The sequence below is a fragment of the Gadus morhua genome, chromosome 4 (assembly GCF_902167405.1).
Source record: "Gadus morhua chromosome 4, gadMor3.0, whole genome shotgun sequence".
Lineage (NCBI taxonomy): Eukaryota > Metazoa > Chordata > Actinopteri > Gadiformes > Gadidae > Gadus > Gadus morhua.
Window position 1 is genome coordinate 28,307,594 of NC_044051.1, and position 20,601 is coordinate 28,328,194.

Here is a 20,601-nt window from a genome sequence, read left to right on the forward strand (position 1 = left end):
GTCTATCAGTATCAATAAAATACATAAGTTGTAATTTGGGGCGTATTCAAATAATTTATTTAATTTTATTTTATATCTTATATAGCCTATATATTTGTTTTCTTAAATGTCATTGAGCCTAATAAGGTATATTATGCACAAAGTTCTTCGTTATAGAGCGATAGGCTATACTTTAATATAACAGGAATAGTTTGAAATCAATGCTACAGTGGCGCAAGCTGTGGTACAAGTGGTAGTGACGCTAAGTTATTGATCCTGAAGGCCGGTGTTCTATTCTCTCCACGGACTGATTCATTTTTGCTCTTTTAGTCAAACTTATTGACGCAATCGGCCTCTTTCATTTAACATTTTTGTATGATTTAGTACGATGGTATGGTATGATAATTATATGACGGGCTGCGATGCTGGCTGGTATCTATGGAAAGCCAAGAAGGCCACAATCCGGACCTAGATTGGCGCGGTAAAAGTGCAAAACCGTACGGAATCCGTACGGTTTCCGTACGGTTTGGCAAGAATTCCGTACGGAATCCGTACGGATTCGGTACGGTTTTGAATGACTAATAGCCGCGGCTATTAGTCATTCACTCCGGCTATTAGTTATTCGCTCCGGCTATTAGGTATGCAGAACGAGCCCCTCCCCTTCTTTGCTTGACCACTAAGTTTGAAGGTTGTCTAACCAATCAGTGAAGAGAAAGACCAGACTAAAGTAACGCATTGTCGAAACTAGAGCTGCAGTGCCTCCATGTTTCGCCGTAACATAAGACTGTGTTGTCTTTACTAGTTTCACTACAATGTAATGACCACCACTAGCTAGTGGAAGATATATTTGTGTCTAGTACAGTGATATATTTGTATATGTTAGGCTATATATTGAGATGGCAGTCCCTCATCCCCAGATTGTTCGCGATATGCAGTAGCCAGCTCGGCCATAACATTACAATATTTCATGGATGCAAGCAAGCCAAGACAATCGATCTATATCTATAGCCTACATGACAACACGCGCACACACACACACACACACACACACACACACACACACACACACACACACACACACACACACACACACACACACACACACACACACACACACACACACATTAAGCACACTGGTAAAGCAATAGGAGCCTGCATTGGCTAAAGTTGTTGGGATGCACCTTATTTTATAACAGGGAGGGGCAAAGTTGTGCATTACAATGCAAACACGACAATAATTGGCACCGTTCTTGCGCACTCAGAAGAACATGAACTGAATAAATGCCAGGTATATCGGAGACGGGTACACAATCAGTGCATTTGCAAATGAGAGCCTGCAGTAGGACCGATCTTGTGACATTATTTAACCATCCATCTACAGCTAATACGATCAGACAGATACATCATTGATCACATAAAAGCCCACAACAAGCCCAACATCACCACGGCAGGTGCGCTCTCTCACGCACATTCACACAATCACTCCAACTTCTCCAACTCCAAGGCAAGGCTGTTACACTAAGACCACAAACAACCACAACTAACCAGCCTACATATCCACAATAATGCACAACAATCAGTTCTATACATTGCGTCTATCTTCTGTTTGGTGCACATGGCTAATTTGCATAGTTTGCACCGGACTGTCGGCTCCGCTTGTCAAAAAAATAGAACGTATTTGTGAATAAATGCTTTGAATTCTGAATACTGGACTCGGTGAGCTTGAATAGGCTACATTTAAGTGACCTTTAGTGAGATGGCCTAAAATGGAATACAAATGAATTATTCTAGGACATATAGGCTTTCAGGATCAATTCAGAGGTTCAACTGTTCGGGATCGGGTGTTGTCAGCAGTAGTCATTATGCGCTAAAATGGTCCCTGCCAGTGTTTTTCTATTCTGATGTTTGTGGATGAATCTTTCAGCTACAGCTTTGTTACATTTCCTTGCGATGGTTTGCTAGTTTAACTATACAGCAATAAATCAAATGATGTAAGATGATGTGTCCGTTGCGTGGCTGTCATGTGAGAGCCGTATACGCATTTTAAAAACACCTGTAATCAGCGTGACTCACGCTGATGTTTTTAAAATCACATCATCTTACATCATTTGATTTATTGCTGTATAGTTAAACTAGCAAACCATCGCAAGGAAATGTAACAAAGCTGTAGCTGAAAGATTCATCCACAAACATCAGAATAGAAAAACACTGGCAGGGACCATTTTAGCGAATTCAAAGCATTTATTCACAAATACGTTCTATTTTTTTGACAAGCGGAGCCGACAGTCCGGTGCAAACTATGCAAATTAGCCATGTGCGCCAAACAGAAGATAGACGCAATGTATAGAACTGATTGTTGTGCATTATTGTGGATATGTAGGCTGGTTAGTTGTGGTTGTTTGTGGTCTTAGTGTAACAGCCTTGCCTTGGAGTTGGAGAAGTCGGAGTGATTGTGTGAATGTGCGTGAGAGAGCGCACCTGCCGTGGTGATGTTGGGCTTGTTGTGGGCTTTTATGTGATCAATGATGTATCTGTCTGATCGTATTAGCTGTAGATGGATGGTTAAATAATGTCACAAGATCGGACCTACTGCAGGCTCTCATTTGCAAATGCACTGATTGTGTACCCGTCTCCGATATGCTATATACCTGGCATTTATTCAGTTCATGTTCTTCTGAGTGCGCAAGAACGGTGCCAATTATTGTCGTGTTTGCATTGTAATGCACAACTTTGCCCCTCCCTGTTATAAAATAAGGTGCATCCCAACAACTTTAGCCAATGCAGGCTCCTATTGCTTTACCAGTGTGCTTAATATGTGTGTGCGTGTGTGTGTGTGTGTGTGTGTGTGTGTGTGTGTGTGTGTGTGTGTGTGTGTGTGTGTGTGTGTGTGTGTGTGTGTGTGTGTGTGTGTGCGTGTTGTCATGTAGGCTATAGATATAGATCGATTGTCTTGGCTTGCTTGCATCCATGAAATTGTAATGTTATGGCCGAGCTGGCTACTACATATCGCGAACAATCTGGGGATGAGGGACTGCCATCTCAATATATAGCCTAACAAATATATCACTGTACTAGACACAAATATATTTTCCACTAGCTAGTGGTGGTCATTACATTGTAGTGAAACTAGTAAAGACAACACAGCCTTATGTTACGGCGAAACATGGAGGCACTGCAGCTCTAGTTTCGACAATGCGTTACTTTAGTCTGGTCTTTCTCTTCACTGATTGGTTAGACAGCCTTCAAACTTAGTGGTCAAGCAAAGAAGGGGAGGGGCTCGTTCTGCATACCTAATAGCCGGAGTGAATAACTAATAGCCGGAGTGAATGACTATTAGCCGCGGCTATTAGTCATTCAAAACCGTACGGAATCCGTACGGAATCCGTACGGAAACCGTACGGAAACCGTACGGAATTCTTGCCAAACCGTACGGTTTTGCACTTTTACCGCGCCAATCTAGGTCCGGATTGTGGCCTTCTTGGCTTTCCATACTGTCCGCGCTGGCTGCCACTGTCCGCGCTGGCTGCCACTTGCCGGTGTTGTGTCGAGATGTGTTTCCCCGTCGAGATGTGTTTCCCCTAGTCCCCGCCCCCGTCCGAAATGACCCGAAGAGCGAAGGAAGCGCGCGTACACAAAAAGCTCGCCCAGGAGCTGCTGTGCTCGTACCACAGAGGCACTTTGGAGAGAGCTAAGGTTCAAAGCTGACTTTCTTTTGCGAGTTTTATCTGAAGATGTTGTATTGTAGATTTCTATCAATAAAAAATATTATTTTTGTGAGAGACTTTTCATTTTGAATGTTATGGACTTTTGGAAGGAAGTGTGCTCATTCATAATATTGTCAGATACTGTTCCCCCTCTGTTCCATAGGAAAGGAGGCTCACACATCTTTGAAATTCTTACTGCTGACTTATTTCCCCACAACAGATAAGTCCTGTGATTTTCAGGCTGATATCATTCAATTTGACCATTTAGAACAGGGGGAACGCATCCTGACAGCTTGGAATATTACTGTCAGGATGCGTTCCCCCTGTTCTAAATGGTCAAATTGTGTGATATCAGCCTGAAAATCACAGGACTTATCTGTTGTGGGGAAAGAAGTCAGCAGTGTGAATTTGAAAGATGTGTGAGCCTCCTTTCCTATGGAACAGAGGGGGAACAGTATCTGACATGAATGAATAGAATGAACCTTAGCTCTCTCCAAAGTGCCTCTGTGGTACGAGCACAGCAGCTCGTGGGCGAGCTTTTTGTGTACGCGCGCTTCCTTCGCTCTTCGGGTAATTTCGGACGGGGGCGGGGACTAGGGGAAACACATCTCGACGGGGAAACAGATCTCGACACAACACCGGCCGCGCTGGCTGCCACTTGCCGGCCGCGCTGGCTGCCACTGGCTCTGGCAGGCTGACCGACTAGGTCGCGACCATAAAAGCGTCGCGACCCTTTTGGCGGCAAATAGGTCGCAACCAACCAGAGGTATGGCTGAATGAGCGACCTGTGGCAGCCAGCCATTGTCACCATGGCTGCTACCACAACCAAAAGCCTATGTTATCAGTTAACATCTCATTGAACAGAATAAATATGGGCTACGTGCGTCAGTGTAATAAAAACGTACATAAATATATAGCCTAGCTTAGATATTGATAGACCAATATGCCTTTTTATAATATAAAAATAAATAGGCCTTTTGGTCTATCCATCTATAATTAATTTTAAATTAACTTTGTAATACAGTGATGCGTATGAATTTGTATTGATTATATTGTATAGCCTTTTCTTTTTTAAATGTCAAAGACTAATAAAATATCCTATGAAGCAAATTATAGTGTAATATAGTTCTATAAAAAGTGTAACGTGTCTATCATAGAAGTCACAGTGGTGTACCTGTTGATAAGTGTAACGATGTTCATCATGTTAGCCACAGTGGTGTAAGTGGTAGCGTCGCGATGCTAGGTTAGTAATCAAGGGGATGTGGGTACGAATTTATTCACAGTCAGATAGATTTTTGCTCTTTTAGTCAAACTTATTGACGCAATCGGCCTCTTTCATTTCAACATTTTAGCAGGATTTAGTACAATGTTATGATAATTATACGACGTAATGACGGGCTGCGACGCTGGCTGGGTCGGTTGGCTGGCTGCCGCTGGCAACTGCCGCTGGTCGCTGGCACTAGCTCTGGCAGGCTGACCGACCAGGTCGCGACCATAAAAGCGTCGCGACCCTTTTGGCGTCAAATAGGTCGCAACCAACCAGAGGTATGGCTGAATGAGCGACCTGTGGCAGCCAGCCATAGCCAGCGTCAATAAGTTTGACTAAAAGAGCAAAAATCTGATTGTGAAAAATTCGAACCCACGAACCCTTGATTATTAACCTAGCATCGCTACCAATTACACCACTGTGGCTAACAAGGGAAACATCGTTACACTTATAATCAATGACACCACTGTGGCTTTTATGATAGACACCGTTACACTTTTTATAGAACTATATTACACTATAATTTGCTTCATGGGATATTTCATTAGTCTTTGACATTTAAAAAAGAAAAGGCTATAGGCTACAATATAATCAATACAAATTCATACGCATCACTGTATTACAAAGTTAATTTAAAATAAATTATAGATGGATAGACCAAAAGGCCTATTTATTTTTATATTATAAAAAGGCATATTGGTCGATCAATATCTAAGCTATATATTATTGCATGCACGTTTTTATTACACTGACGCACGTAGCCTATATTTATTCTGTTCAATGAGATGTTAACTGATAACATAGGCTTTTGGTTGTGGTAGCAGCCATGGTGACAATGGCTGGCTGCCACAGGTCGCTCATTAAGCCATACCTCTGGTTGGTTGCGACCTATTTGCCGCCAAAAGGGTCGCGACGCTTTTATGGTCGCGACCTAGTCGGTCAGCCTGCCAGAGCCTATGGAAAGCCAAGAAGGCCACAATCCGGACCTAGATTGGCGCGGTAAAAGTGCAAAACCGTACGGAAACCGTACGGTTTCCGTACGGATTCCGTACGGATTCCGTACGGTTTTGCAAGAATTCCGTACGGAATCCGTACGGAATCCGTACGGTTTCCGTACGGTTTCCGTACGGTTTCCGTACGGTTTCCGTACGGATTCCGTACGGATTCCGTACGGTTTTGAATGACTAATAGCCGCGGCTATTAGTCATTCACTCCGGCTATTAGTTATTCACTCCGGCTATTAGGTATGCAGAACGAGCCCCTCCCCTTCTTTGCTTGACCACTAAGTTTGAAGGCTGTCTAACCAATCAGTGAAGAGAAAGACCAGACTAAAGTAACGCATTGTCGAAACTAGAGCGGCAGTCAGTGCCTCCATGTTTCGCCGTAACATAAGGCTGTGTTGTCTTTACTAGTTTCACTACAATGTAATGACCACCACTAGCTAGTGGAAAATATATTTGTGTCTAGTACAGTGATATATTTGTATATGTTAGGCTATATATTGAGATGGCAGTGTGCGAAATACCCATCATTATTCGGGGATGCCCTCATCCCCAGATTGTTCGCGATATGCAGTAGCCAGCTCGGCCATAACATTACAATATTTCATGGATGCAAGCAAGCCAAGACAATCGATCTATATCTATAGCCTACATGACAACACGCAGACACACACACGCAGACACACGCAGACACACACACACACACACACACACACACACACACACACACACACACACACACACACACACACACACACACACACACACACACACACACACACACACACACACACACACACACACACACACACATTAAGCACACATTAAGCACACTGGTAAAGCAATAGGAGCCTGCATTGGCTGAAGTTGTTGGGATGCACCTTATTTTATAACAGGGAGGGGCAAAGTTGTGCATTACAATGCAAACACGACAATAATTGGCACCGTTCTTGCGCACTCAGAAGAACATGCAGTAGGACCGATCTTGTGACATTATTTAACCATCCATCTACAGCTAATACGATCAGACAGATACATCATCGATCACATAAAAGCCCACAACAAGCCCAACATCACCACGGCAGGTGCGATCTCTCTCGCACATTCACACAATCACTCCAACTTCTCCAACTCCAAGGCAAGGCTGTTTCACTAAGACCACAAACAACCACAACTAACCAGCCTACATATCCACAATAATGCACAACAATCAGTTCTATACATTGCGTCTATCTTCTGTTTGGTGCACATGGCTAATTTGCATAGTTTGCACCGGACTCTCGGCTCCGCTTGTCAAAAAAATGGAACGTATTTGTGAATAAATGCTTTGAATTCTGAATACTGGACTTGGTGAGCTTGAATAGGCTAAATCTAAGTGACCTTTAGTGAGATGGCCTAAAACGGAATACAAATGAATTATTCTAGGACATATAGGCTTTCAGGATCAATTCAGAGGTTCAACTGTTCGTGATTAATTTTGCTTAGCCAGTGAAAGTGACCAGCTGTAGATTCCGCACTGTTAAAAATACTTCACTACAAGTAGGCTATAAGTCCTCCAAATAATTCAGCAGAATTGCATTACTGCCACACGCATAGGCAGCAGTAGTCATTATGCGCTGAAATGGTCCCTGCCAGTGTTTTTCTATTCTGATGTTTGTGGATGAATCTTTCAGCTACAGCTTTGTTACATTTCCTTGCGATGGTTTGCTGGTTTAACTATACAGCAATAAATCAAATGATGCAAGATGATGTGTCCGTTGCGTGGCTGTCATGTGAGAGCCGTATACGCATTTTAAAAACACCTGTAATCAGCGTGACTATGACTTTCCGAGCGGATCATGGGGGGCTCTTCAATCATTTATTTTTCAGGATTTTCTCCCGTCATCCTCCAGTTTATTGCAAACATCTGGAGATAAGTCGGTTTAATTAAATACTCAAGTGAAATACAAGTGTACCTCCAAATTGCACTTATTGTACAGTACTTCGGTAAGGGCATTTACAATCCATCACTAAAGTTTTAATAGAATATTCTGATTCAGCGGATTTAAAATGTATTTTTATAATCTTCACAAATCTTGCAGCAATGCAATGTTAATATATCATCATGGGAAATGAGTATTCTGATTCAGCACATTTACTATTTATTTGTATAATCTTCACAACTCACAGCAATGAAATGTTAATTTATCATCATGGGAAATAGCATATAAACAAGCTTCATAAAAATTCATTTCTAAGCAGTAGGCCTACTACATATTTCTCAACGTAAGCATCATGACCATAAGCTATCCCAACGTTTCACACCTTTCACACAGTAGGGCAGCATTAGTCATACATGATTAACAACACATCAAATAAACGTTATTGAGGGATAACAGTGAATAAAACATCTGCGTCTTGGGTAAAGATGGGCTATGCTTAATGTGAGGAGCAGAGCCCGATTGGAAGGAAGCCCATTCAGGACGAATTTTACCCGGAGAAGGCAGCTTCCAGGCAGATGAAGATGGGGGGGCTCTACTTCTTATTACCACAACAGGAACAGAACGCAGCCAAGCCAATGAATTCAACCAAGTCACTGAGAAGTCTGTCTTTAACATTTGGAAAATACAGTTCAACCATGTAGGACTTTTCTAATTCCCCATTGTACTTTACAGAGATAGAGCACTTTGTTGCAGTCAGACATTTGTTTTTGTTTACCTTTAACATAGTGAGGCTGGAACACAATAGTTTGACCTGGCTTGGTGGAAAGCCCACTCACCACGTCAAGGTGCAGGTCATGAAAAAAGGTGTGTGTGTGTAATTCCCTATGCAGTGCTGTATTTACAGGTATGCCTAGGTTCACAAATCAAATAGTAAATATTTTTTTACTTCTTATTACCACAACAGGAACAGAACGCAGCCATTCAGCCAAGTCACTGAGAAGTCTGTCTTTAACATTTGGAAAATACAGTTCAACCATGTAGGACTTTTCTAATTCCCCATTGTACTTTACAGAGATAGAGCACTTTGTTGCAGTCAGACATTTGTTTTTGTTTACCTTTAACATAGTGAGGCTGGAACACAATAGTTTGACCTGGCTTGGTGGAAAGCCCACTCACCACGTCAAGGTGCAGGTCATGAAAAAAGGTGTGTGTGTGTAATTCCCTATGCAGTGCTGTATTTACAGGTATGCCTAGGTTCACAAATCAAATAGTAAATATTTTTTTACTTCTTATTACCACAACAGGAACAGAACGCAGCCATTCAGCCAAGTCACTGAGAAGTCTGTCTTTAACATTTGGAAAATACAGTTCAACCATGTAGGACTTTTCTAATTCCCCACTGTACTTTACAGAGATAGAGCACTTTGTTGCAGTCAGACATTTGTTTTTGTTTACCTTTAACATAGTGAGGCTGGAACACAATAGTTTGACCTGGCTTGGTGGAAAGCCCACTCATCACGTCAAGGTGCAGGTCATGAAAAAAGGTGTGTGTGTGTGTGTGTAATTCCCTATGCAGTGCTGTATTTACAGGTATGCCTAGGTTCACAAATCAAATAGTAAATATTTTTTTACTTCTTATTACCACAACAGGAACAGAACGCAGCCATTCAGCCAAGTCACTGAGAAGTCTGTCTTTAACATTTGGAAAATACAGTTCAACCATGTAGGACTTTTCTAATTCCCCACTGTACTTTACAGAGATAGAGCACTTTGTTGCAGTCAGACATTTGTTTTTGTTTACCATTAACATAGTGAGGCTGGAACACAATTTGACCTGGCTTGGTGGAAAGCCCACTCACCACGTCAAGGTGCAGGTCATGAGTGGGAAAATAGGTGTGTGTGTGTGTGTCTGTGGGGGCACTTCAAGCGTCCTTCCCTGTGTGTGTGTGTGTGTGTGGGGGGGGGCACTCCAAGCGTCCTTCCCTGTGTGTGTGTGTGGGGGCACTCCAAGCGTCCTTCCCTGTGTGTGTGTGTGTGTGTGTGGGGGCACTCCAAGCGTCCTTCCCTGTGTGTGTGTGGGGGGGCACTCCAAGCGTCCTTCCCTGTGTGTGTGTGTGTGTGGGGGCACTCCAAGCGTCCTTCCCTGTGTGTGTGTGTGTGTGTGTGTGTGTGGGGGCACTCAAAGCGTCCTTCCCTGTGTGTGTGTGTGGGGGCACTCCAAGCGTCCTTCCCTGTGTGTGTGTGTGTGTGTGTGTGTGTGTGGGGGCACTCCAAGCGTCCTTCCCTGTGTGTGTGTGGGGCGCTTCAAGCGTCCTTCCACGGGGTTGGGCACCAAATTAGGCCACGCCGAAGGTACTCCCACCGGAGGTTATTCCTTCCTCCATGGCCTCCTTAAATCCAGTGTACTCCGGATAAACCGGTAGCCTGAGGACCAGGGAACACGTATTGGCCGTGGGGAAAAGGGCCGGTCCATCTTCCTCATGGAGGAATTCAAGCCGGGGTCCGATGGGAAAACCCACGGCAGGAATTCTTTGAAGGCCTGTGGCAAATGCCAAAACCGCCCCCAGGGTGAGACTCGTATCTCCATCTGTTATTACATAAGAGATAACTTGTAGGAACGACCGCATGTGAACATTAACAGGAATTTTACACTGCCTGACATGTGCCAATCTTTCGTCGTCCTTAGTTAAGATAATATATACTTTATTAATCTCAGCAATGAGAAATGTAGGTTGTTTTATGTTGGTTTGTGTTGCATTTCTCAGATCACAATAGAAATGTTCAAAAGTCCTTGTTTTACCCTAAGTGTGCACTAATAAATCAATGTGTCATTCTTTCAAAAAAATAAATAAAATGTGTTATGCTGGTTCTGTCACAATCTAGGCATTGGTTCACTATAATTCCCTATGCAGTGCTGTATTTACAGGTATGCCTAGGTTCACAAATCAAATAGTAAATATTTTTCATGTGTGCATTTGTTCATTCATGCAGAGCTGTAAACAGTATTGTATTTTTCCTTTGTGTATTGTGACCAATTATTGTTTGTGAAGACTTAACTTCTACGGGATGCCCCTTTTATATCCATTCATGATAATATCACCTGTTACCAGTTACTAATGTTGAAACAGTTGAACATTGTTGTTTTTTGAGCATTCTACAGCTTTCCTAGTCTTTGGTGGTCCCCTGTTTTGAATTGTGTTGCTGGCATCAAATTCAGAATAAGCATATATTAACAAAGAACAATTAGATAGATAAGGGTTGTAGATAGAAACACTTCCTTACCCTCCACCTCGATCAGCCAGTCCCTCCAATATACAAGGGTCCTGGCCTCCTTCCTCCTCCGATTGGAGCCCGGCTCAGACAGGTAAGACGTGCTGAATGTGGACTCCAACCGGGAGGCCAGCAGCGGCTCAGGTGTGTCCATGAAGACCCCCTTGAGCTCCTCAGGGTGGAACCTCAAAAGGGCTTGAATCCCGAAGGTCTCCAACCCTTCTTTGAATCTTTAAAATCAATGAGATAATAGATCAGAGAAAATATAAGGTGATAGAATATCCAAGTCTGTTGCTCTGAAGCCTGTTCTAGCCTACTCCATTGTACATAATGTGAAGATAAAAATCAATTAGACAAGAAATCCTTTCAATTAATTGAAATTTAGATTATTTTGGAACCCATGATAACTTTTCACTCCAACACAAAGGTCTCAGTCCATTAAATAGTCAATTCCCAGCTCCACTTACTGATTCAGAGCAGTCAAAATACGGCCCTCTGTGAGGAAGTTGAGGGCTGCCCCCAGCAGCTCATCCCTCTGCGGGAGGCTCCTCACAAAGGAGAAGGAGCCCATGAGGGAGAGCTCGTCTGTGGCCTCCTCCATAGCCTCCCTGGCACCTTCCACATGTGTGGCATCTGCAATCTAATATCATACATTAGGAACAATAATTATTTGGGATTTCTAAGCACTTTCATGGCACAAATTATCTTCTAACAGTGAAGAATGCATTGACATATCTGTATGGCATCAATCATATATTGAAATTCAACATCAGTACACTATAGAGCACACCACACAGTATCTTGACACAAAAACACTGACAAAAAAAAAAAAAATCCAAAAAGTGGTTTCAATTAACATTAACCATTTACTTGCCTTTCGGAGCTTGGTCCTCAAATTGTAATCTGTCACCTCTTCCAAAGTGGCAGGAAGAGGGGACAGATTACACACCTGTCTGTAGAGGCGCTCAGATAAAAATCTGGGAGAGACCTGCCCCTGCACCAGGCAGACGGCAATCATCTGCCCCACCAGCCTGTACTGTCCTTTCTGCAATGCTGTGATAAGGGGAAAAGCACAAGGTTATTAAAGTTTGTTGCTCATTTTAAATGCATGTTAAAAACTCAAAATTGCAACGCCCAATACCATAAATTAAATTCAAAGCTTACCAACACTGTTCAGGGCCAGGGTTTTGTTGCCCTCAGGACCTTCGAATACTAAATGATTCTGTATTTGGTGGATGAGGAGGGTACAGAACTCTCTGGTCGGTCCCCCCTCATCCACTGCGCCTTCTGCCACCCCATCGCCATCCACAAACACCACATCCAACTTTGCGTAGGGGTCAAAACTCGACCTGTTGAAGGCCCTAGCTGCACATTGAAACTCCTCCCCTCTTAAGCAGTTCACCCGGCTTCCCTGACCCATCCTCAAGACCAGGTCCTGCAGTGGCAGAAGGATGTCCTTCACATCCAGAGGTCTGGAAAAACAAAGAATAACAATTCAGGTTTTAATAAAATCTATATCACCAGATATGCCTTACAGCATTGTTTCTCAGACCACTCCTGGAGTACCACTTATCCTGTTAGTCATTTTAGCAATCCCTGATTATCAGATGTGTAGATGCAGGGAGAGGGTTAAATTGTACAGGATAAGCAGTCCCCCAGGACAGGATTAAAGAACACTACTTAAAATTAGGGGTGCAACGGATCACAAAACGGAAGGTTCGGATCGTGCATTGGTTTTTGAGTCACGGGTCGGATCATTTTCGGATCAACAACAGCAAATAAGATAACAAGACAAATGTGACTTTAAGTAGAATCTTCAAATGTGTAAAAACAAAACAAAATAAAGTGAACAATTTGGTAAAATTCCTGCTTCCTTTAAGCACAGTCAATATTATTATTATTTTTAATATGAGGCATTATTCCTTCGTTTTAACTGATGGTAAATAATCCCTAACCCTGGATTTACAACTTTAAACTCAGGATATCTGCATTGCCTGGGGAGAGTTTAGAGTCCACACTCTCCAAAGGCAATGCAGACATCCTCATCTTCTTTTTTTTCATCAAGTATGGTAGCGAAATTCAGTTTCTGTCATGTTTTATTTGGCATTTTGTAAATCCATTGATTTCGGTTGGAAGACTTGACGCTCATTGCAAGGGGGATTGATTTAAAACATTTTCCCTACTTGGATAAGCTTTGCTTAAGCAACAGGGCAAGATGCAGTTATTTTGATACTGTCACAAGTTTAAAGATAATTTCAGTTTATTCTTAAATTATGGAGGGAAAAATTGGGATTCTGACAGGGCACCAGACTCTAAGTTATTAATGGGAAACACGGTTCACTACTCACAGACTATTGGCAGATGGGATTGGGCTGGGAGGTGGAGAAGGGCTGGAAGGTGGAGAACGGCTGGGAGGTGGAGAAGGGCTGTCAGGTGGAGAACGGCTGGGAGGTGGAGAAGGGCTGTCAGGTGGAGAACGGCTGGGAGGTGGAGAACGGCTGGGAGGTGGAGAACGGCTGGGAGGTGGAGAAATGCTGTCAGGTGGAGAACGGCTGGGAGGTGGAGAACGGCTGGGAGGTGGAGAACGGCTGGGAGGTGGAGAAGTGCTGGGAGGTAGAGAAGGGCCGGGCAGGGTGTGCAGGGTTTCTGGGCCGGCAGGTTGGGGTTGGCCAGCAGGTGGCAGAGGTACCTGAAAAGTGAAGACCATCAGTATTCTTTACCTATGCAGATATTCTGTACTGGCTCGGTCTAAATAAAGCCCTATTACAAAAGCTAACAACTTCAGGCCACTGGCTGGCTGAAGATGAGCCTGGGATCTTATATGGTAACCCTGAAAAAGTAGTTTCTCAATGAACAGACGACAGACTTGGAATTAATGTTTTCAAAAAAATTCTTGCTAGTGCAAGAGTGGTTATCTTTTCCACATTTGCTCTTCCTTCTTAGACACCTACAAACCTTGAATGAGTACTCAGTCAAAGTATTCACTTATATTGTGAAAATAACCGTTTTGAAGCAGTTTATAACATGAATACTGTCAACATAGACCGGTGCATTTAGAGGGTGCCGGACCTCATTGGTTGAGGGAATGGCAGCCGCAGCACCCTGTAAAATAAATTGTTAATGCCAGGTACAGTGGTCGATGTTTATTTTATTTGACCTGTTGTGCTTATTTGTTAATGTTCATCTACCTTTGGTCGGATGTACAGATTGGACCGGCCCATCATGCCACGTCCCCGAAGGTCTCTCGGGCAGACATCGACCAGAACGATGAATCTACGGCCAATGAGCCTGCAGAGGTCGAAGGCCTCTGGCATGTACGGCACTTTATCCCTGAGGGCGTGCAGGAACTCCTCGCGGGACATTGTGTCCTGCAGTACCACTGTGCAGGTGACTAAGATTTCTAAAAAAACATGAGAACAATTATTTAGTAGTAGTAGTACTATACTCAGTGGCTACTTTCTTTGGTAGAATATAATTGTACACGTGTTCAATAATGAAATCATCAAACAAACGTCCCCTTTTCTTTTCAGGGAAAGTCTTCTTCAACCCTGCTCACCTTGTGTACAGCGGTACACCGCAATGTCCTGCTTAAGGACGGAGACCTTTATCAAAAGTTGTGTCCTCCGTGGTCTTCTCCTCCTGCTGCTTTGTGCGGGTCCTGCTCCTTCCTCCCTTCGAAACAGTGCAAACCTAGGAAAGTGTTCATTTTGATAACAAATTATTTTTTTTGCCTCTAACAACGTTTTTAGTATCAATCCGCAAGTCCGGTAACTTGTCAATGTAATTTGCGGGATATGTATAAGATAAGATAAGATAAGATAATACTTTATTAATCTCCCGTAGGAGAAATTTGTTTGTTGCAGAACAGCCCAGCAGCAGTTGAAGGACACAGGATAAATTAACAATGCAATAAATACAATAATTACAAAGTGCTAATGCATTTAGACGCTTATAGTTAAAATAAGGACAAAAACAAGACAAACAGAACCAACATCAAGATGGGTGATGCATATACATATATATACGCATACCTAAACACACACACATGCATATGCAAACACATACACAAACACAATCGATATTTTCTCGATAATGACCGTCGTTCTATACATTATCCCTTACATATATAATATCACGGCCTAAAGCGCGGGGAGCTTTCGTAGGGATTGGGTTTAGCGGGGTTTATTTACCGGCGCTGCTATGGTTACCGGTGTTGTGTCGAGATGTGTTTCCCCGTCGAGATGTGTTTCCCCTAGTCCCCGCCCCCGTCCGAAATTACCCGAAAAGGCCCTCTGTTCCATAGGAAAGGATGCTCACACATCTTTCAAATTCATACTGCTGACTTATTTCCCCACAAGAGATAAGTGCTGTGATTTTCAGGCTTAAATCATTCAATTTGACCATTTAGAACAGGGGGAACGCATCCTGACAGTCATTATCTGGGACTAGGGGAAACACATCTCGACGGGGAAACAGATCTCGACACAACACCGGTCTTGTGCGTTCCAACGGTTTATTAGGTATCTAATAAATCGCTGTCTAACCAATATTTAATTTACTGCCTCTTCCGGGGTCATTGCAATATTACGAATAGACTGCATCGGGTTCTCCGAAGTCTCTCCCTCTTCCACAACAGGTAAAGACATGCAATGGTGATTATGTCGGCCATGGTTGAGAATGAATTGTCAAAGTAGCACCGTTGGCGGGCAAACGTTTTCCCGGACAAGGCGACGTTGAAGTACGACGACTGATGATTTGAATCATCGACTTTCAGGTTTTTTTCGGGTTTATTTTTTTCTCACGTCGCGCCCCCCTTGAAGAACTCTGGCGCGCCCCACCGTTTGAAAACCACTGCTGTAGGCTATTTGTCTGCGTGTAGCATTTTGAGATTTCTGAATGTAATGATATTTGGTTGATATTTGTTCTAGCTTGCCCGACAGTTAAAGTCAATTTTTTCTCACACTAGTAATGACACGTTTACACCGTGAAAGCAAGTCTTTATTAAACGAATGCAAGGCATTTTGGAATTGTCAACCGATCAGCTCAACTAGCGCGCGTTAACAGCGATGCTATTATCAAAATGAAATATGTGACCTTGGGTGTCTTGAAAGGCGCCTCTAAATTAAATGTATTATCATTATTATATATATTACCTATCCACAAGTCCGTCTGTGGCCTCCTCGGTACTGCGATCCATGGCTCGATCGAAGTTTGCGTTCACCTGTCTGCGGATTTCAGAGAGTCGCCTGTGCATTTTGAACAACTCAAACTCCCGCCGAGATCGCAACGTATTTATACACGTTAGTCGCCCCTAGCGGCAGTAAATTTAATTTCAACATCTTGACGTGGGTCTGGCTTGCCAGCCTATTGGCGCATTTGAATTCAAATAATATGAACTTGACATGGGTCTGGCTTGCAAGCCTATTGGCGAATTTGAATTCAAATAATGCATAATGTGAGGTTGTTGCCAACCATCCGCCCCCCCCCCCCTCAAAATAAGCTCTTCTAATTGGTCCACGAGTTGCTCCAATTTTATTTCTCGTGAGTTGAGTCGTGAGTCGAGTGAGTTGAAGCCGTAGACATCGGACTGACAGGTGGAACTCTTCAAGAATGTCTAGAAGACAGTTCATAATGCGGTGCAAAAGCACATTTAATGACTGTATGAGATTGCTTGAAACAGATGCTGTAGACGTCCAATCTACATTGACCAGGTAGGTTTTGGGAATTTTCCAGCCAACATGTAAAGGACATTGCTCAAGAATTTAAATTTTAGCCTAAAGGCTACTCCTTCCACACTAAAGGCCGTGTTCACATCTAGCGTTTTTTTTAATCTGCCAGCGTTTATTTTATATTATATTCCTATGGAGCAGAGCGTTTCTGGAAAAAGTCACGGCCGTTTTTTTTTTTTTGTGTGGACGGGGCCTAATAAGTTATAAAGTAACCGTTCCTTAGATGGGTATCGTTATCCAGTCACTTCTGGCGTGGGTGGAACTTTAGGATTCCAAGAATGAATGTTAACAACTTATTTTGTGACAAGCAGTTTATTATTTTCTATGTTCATTGCAAACCAAAATTCATGAAATAATTCTGCCCATGCAAAACTCGCGTCGTTTAGTGACAGTTGTCGCTCATAATAGCTCCATGCTGTCGCTTATCTGCACTGATCCCACCACTTTACTGTTCCCCCTAAAACGAAAAAAGGGTGTTCTGAATTCCCCTATATATATATATTTGCTTGCGTGTTAATTCGCTCAGGCAGATATTAATGCGCCCTTACCACTAGGTGTGGGGTAGCTTCACAGTTTCACACTTACCATTTTTTTCCTAATTTCACGAAACCTTTCAAACTTTCAGGTTGGAAACCATGGAGAGGACCCTAGTGTGGTCACGGGGAAGGCTGCTTGACATCTCCTCAGCTGATCTTATAATTCGAGATGTTCGGGAGATTATAGCTGAAGTTCGGAGATCTGTGCCTACCACTCCGGGACAACAAGGTATGCTTGCATGGGGCTGCTGATAGGATTATTAATCAACGCCTAAATTACTCAGTTTATGGTTTGTTTTCTGACTATTCCGTCTTAAAAAGTTCTTAAGCCCTTTTTTAAATTTCAACTTAAAACATGTGTAGCTAGCTAGCCAGGTGAGTAAACATCAACAATCTGTTATATTTCTCAGGCTACCAGGCACCTCTCATTTGGACCGGAGGTCGTGGTCCCCCACAGTTAAAAATATCACAGGAGCAACTGTGTTTTTTGAGGACCTGTGGTTTCACTGGGAAACAGATGGCACAGATTCTGGGTGTCTCTGTTCGTACACTGAGCCGTCGTTTAAGGTATGTTTCAATAATGGCAGTTCCCTCTTGTCTCAATTGTTGTAATCATCCTGGAGGGCTGGTTAAAGGTGCAAAAGCACATCGAAATACCGTAGGTCTAACATTACCTCTATGTGCAAATGTTATAGGCAGTTCAACCTGAGGCGCGCTGGGACATTTTCCACCTGCTCAGATGCTGCCTTGGATGACCTCATCAGGGAGACAGTGGCTGGGAATGACCGCATCGGCCCAGAGTCTGTGAGGGCGCAGCTGCGTGCGCAGCAAATTAATGTTCAGAGGAGCAGAGTGCGTTCAAGCATGCTGAGGGTGAACCCTGCAGCAGCTGCAGCGCGAACAATGTCCCAGGCTCTGCAAAGAAGGGCATATAGAGTTGCTGGCCCAAACTCCTTGTGGCACATCGATGGCAACCACAAGTTGATAAGGTAGATATTAACATTAGCATACCAGACTTTGGTGTTCGCTTTAAAGGTGTGGTTAATTTGTCTCCGTAGGCTATGTATTGTTCATATAAATTATATTTTCACTGTTTCAGGTGGAGGATTGTTATCCATGGGGCCATCGATGGATACAGCCGGTTGGTTGTGTTCCTCCGAGCCTCCGACAACAACCGGAGCAGCACGGTGATGGAGAGCTTCCTGAGTGCTGTGGCGAAGTATGGCGTGCCTTCGAGGGTCAGGACTGACCACGGAGGTGAGAACAACTCGGTCTGCCTCATGATGAACCTTTTTAGAGGGTCAAACAGAGGTAGTGCTCTCCGGGGGAGAAGCACCCACAACCAGCGCATCGAACGGCTCTGGGGGGATTTGTGGCGAGGAATGTCCAACGTGTACTATCAACTCTTCAACTTCCTGGAGAGCGAAGGTATCGTGGACATCGACAACGAGATGCACATGGCGGCACTGCACTACGTGTACCTCCCGCGGATTAACCGTGACCTTTGCGGCTTCATTGAACAGTGGAATAACCATGGACTGAGGACGGAAAGGCATGCTACTCCACTGCAGATGTTCGTCAGAGGTTGCCTGGAACAGCAGGGACAGACAACTACTGCAATGCTTTCCGTATTTGGTGGAGAAGGAGGTGCTGCTGAGGAAGGAGGTGCTGCGGAGGAAGGAGGTGCTGCTGAGGAAGGAGAAGGGGAAGACCCAGCAAGAGAGGGCGGTGCTGGTGCAGGAGAGGTGCACTGGCCTGAGAGGGTCACCGTACCTTCAAATCAGTACCTCATTGGGGATGCTGTTTTGGAGCAGCTAAACAGCACCTTTGACCCTCTTGCTGGTCCTAGAGGAGACCTTGGACTGGACCTCATCCGTGAGGTTGTGTCTCTTCTGGCATTACAATGAGACACTGTCTCATTGTAATTGTTCCCCCCCGTGGAAGGACGCTTTGAGTGCCCCCACACACACACACACACAGGGAAGGACGCTTGAAGTGCCCCCACAGACACACACACACACACCTATTTTCCCACTCATGACCTGCACCTTGACGTGGTGAGTGGGCTTTCCACCAAGCCAGGTCAAATTGTGTTCCAGCCTCACTATGTTAATGGTAAACAAAGACAAATGTCTGACTGCAACAAAGTGCTCTATCTCTGTAAAGTACAGTGGGGAATTAGAAAAGTCCTACATGGTTGAACTGTATTTTCCAAATGTTAAAGACAGACTTCTCAGTGACTTGGCTGAATGGCTGCGTTCTGTTCCTGTTGTGGTAATAAGAAGTAAAAAAATATTTACTATTTGATTTGTGAACCTAGGCATACCTGTAAATACAGCACTGCATAGGGAATTACACACACACACACACACCTTTTTTCATGACCTGCACCTTGACGTGATGAGTGGGCTTTCCACCAAGCCAGGTCAAACTATTGTGTTCCAGCCTCACTATGTTAAAGGTAAACAAAAACAAATGTCTGACTGCAACAAAGTGCTCTATCTCTGTAAAGTACAGTGGGGAATTAGAAAAGTCCTACATGGTTGAACTGTATTTTCCAAATGTTAAAGACAGACTTCTCAGTGACTTGGCTGAATGGCTGCGTTCTGTTCCTGTTGTGGTAATAAGAAGTAAAAAAATATTTACTATTTGATTTGTGAACCTAGGCATACCTGTAAATACAGCACTGCATAGGGAATTACACACACACACCTTTTTTCATGACCTGCACCTTGACGTGGTGAGTGGGCTTTCCACCAAGCCAGGTCAAACTATTGTGTTCCAGCCTCACTATGTTAAAGGTAAACAAAAACAAATGTCTGACTGCAACAAAGTGCTCTATCTCTGTAAAGTACAATGGGGAATTAGAAAAGTCCTACATGGTTGAACTGTATTTTCCAAATGTTAAAGACAGACTTCTCAGTGACTTGGCTGAATGGCTGCGTTCTGTTCCTGTTGTGGTAATAAGAAGTAAAAAAATATTTACTATTTGATTTGTGAACCTAGGCATACCTGTAAATACAGCACTGCATAGGGAATTACACACACACACCTTTTTTCATGACCTGCACCTTGACGTGGTGAGTGGGCTTTCCACCAAGCCAGGTCAAACTATTGTGTTCCAGCCTCACTATGTTAAAGGTAAACAAAAACAAATGTCTGACTGCAACAAAGTGCTCTATCTCTGTAAAGT

General features: G+C 43.5%; 3 protein-coding genes across 3 annotated transcripts; 1 reads left to right on the forward strand and 2 right to left on the reverse strand.

The window, feature by feature from the left end:
* Window positions 1-10,051: 10,051 nt before the first annotated feature.
* Window positions 10,052-13,586, reverse strand: LOC115542587 (G2/M phase-specific E3 ubiquitin-protein ligase-like). Its single transcript, XM_030354896.1, has 5 exons — window positions 13,492-13,586; window positions 12,308-12,615; window positions 11,611-12,196; window positions 11,156-11,373; window positions 10,052-10,460 (listed from the first exon to the last, which is right to left on the reverse strand). The coding sequence occupies exons 3-5, from the start codon at window positions 11,742-11,744 to the stop codon at window positions 10,210-10,212; spliced, it is 603 nt and encodes a 200-aa protein (XP_030210756.1). The 5' UTR covers window positions 11,745-12,196; window positions 12,308-12,615; window positions 13,492-13,586; the 3' UTR covers window positions 10,052-10,209.
* On the reverse strand, window positions 11,913-16,599 carry LOC115541714 (uncharacterized). Its single transcript, XM_030353560.1, has 6 exons — window positions 16,297-16,599; window positions 14,700-14,833; window positions 14,332-14,543; window positions 13,658-13,832; window positions 12,014-12,196; window positions 11,913-11,920 (listed from the first exon to the last, which is right to left on the reverse strand). Exons 1-6 carry the CDS (start codon window positions 16,395-16,397, stop codon window positions 11,913-11,915), a joined length of 813 nt encoding a protein of 270 aa, XP_030209420.1. The 5' UTR covers window positions 16,398-16,599.
* Window positions 16,600-17,041: 442 nt separating this feature from the next.
* LOC115542586 (uncharacterized) lies at window positions 17,042-19,405 on the forward strand. Its single transcript, XM_030354895.1, has 2 exons — window positions 17,042-18,397; window positions 18,508-19,405. The coding sequence occupies exons 1-2, from the start codon at window positions 18,087-18,089 to the stop codon at window positions 19,313-19,315; spliced, it is 1,119 nt and encodes a 372-aa protein (XP_030210755.1). The 5' UTR covers window positions 17,042-18,086; the 3' UTR covers window positions 19,316-19,405.
* The last annotated feature ends 1,196 nt before the right edge of the window (window positions 19,406-20,601 follow it).

Bases quoted from the DNA above. Each gene is read 5' to 3' on its own strand.
- LOC115542587 (XM_030354896.1), bottom strand. From the start codon at position 11,744: ATGGAGGAGGCCACAGACGAGCTCTCCCTCATGGGCTCCTTCTCCTTT. The intron at 11,374-11,610 runs GTAAGTGGAGCT...TTGATTTTAAAG, and splicing joins ATTTTGACTGCTCTGAATCA to ATTCAAAGAAGGGTTGGAGA. The intron at 10,461-11,155 runs GTAAGGAAGTGT...ATGTAATAACAG, and splicing joins CTGGCTGATCGAGGTGGAGG to ATGGAGATACGAGTCTCACC.
- LOC115541714 (XM_030353560.1), bottom strand. From the start codon at position 16,397: ATGCACAGGCGACTCTCTGAAATCCGCAGACAGGTGAACGCAAACTTC. The intron at 13,833-14,331 runs GTAGATGAACAT...TTCACTTTTCAG, and splicing joins ATCTGTACATCCGACCAAAG to GTACCTCTGCCACCTGCTGG. The intron at 12,197-13,657 runs GTTCTCCACCTC...CCCTTATCACAG, and splicing joins CATTTCTCCACCTCCCAGCC to CATTGCAGAAAGGACAGTAC.
- LOC115542586 (XM_030354895.1), top strand. From the start codon at position 18,087: ATGTGCAAATGTTATAGGCAGTTCAACCTGAGGCGCGCTGGGACATTT. The intron at 18,398-18,507 runs GTAGATATTAAC...TCACTGTTTCAG, and splicing joins GGCAACCACAAGTTGATAAG to GTGGAGGATTGTTATCCATG.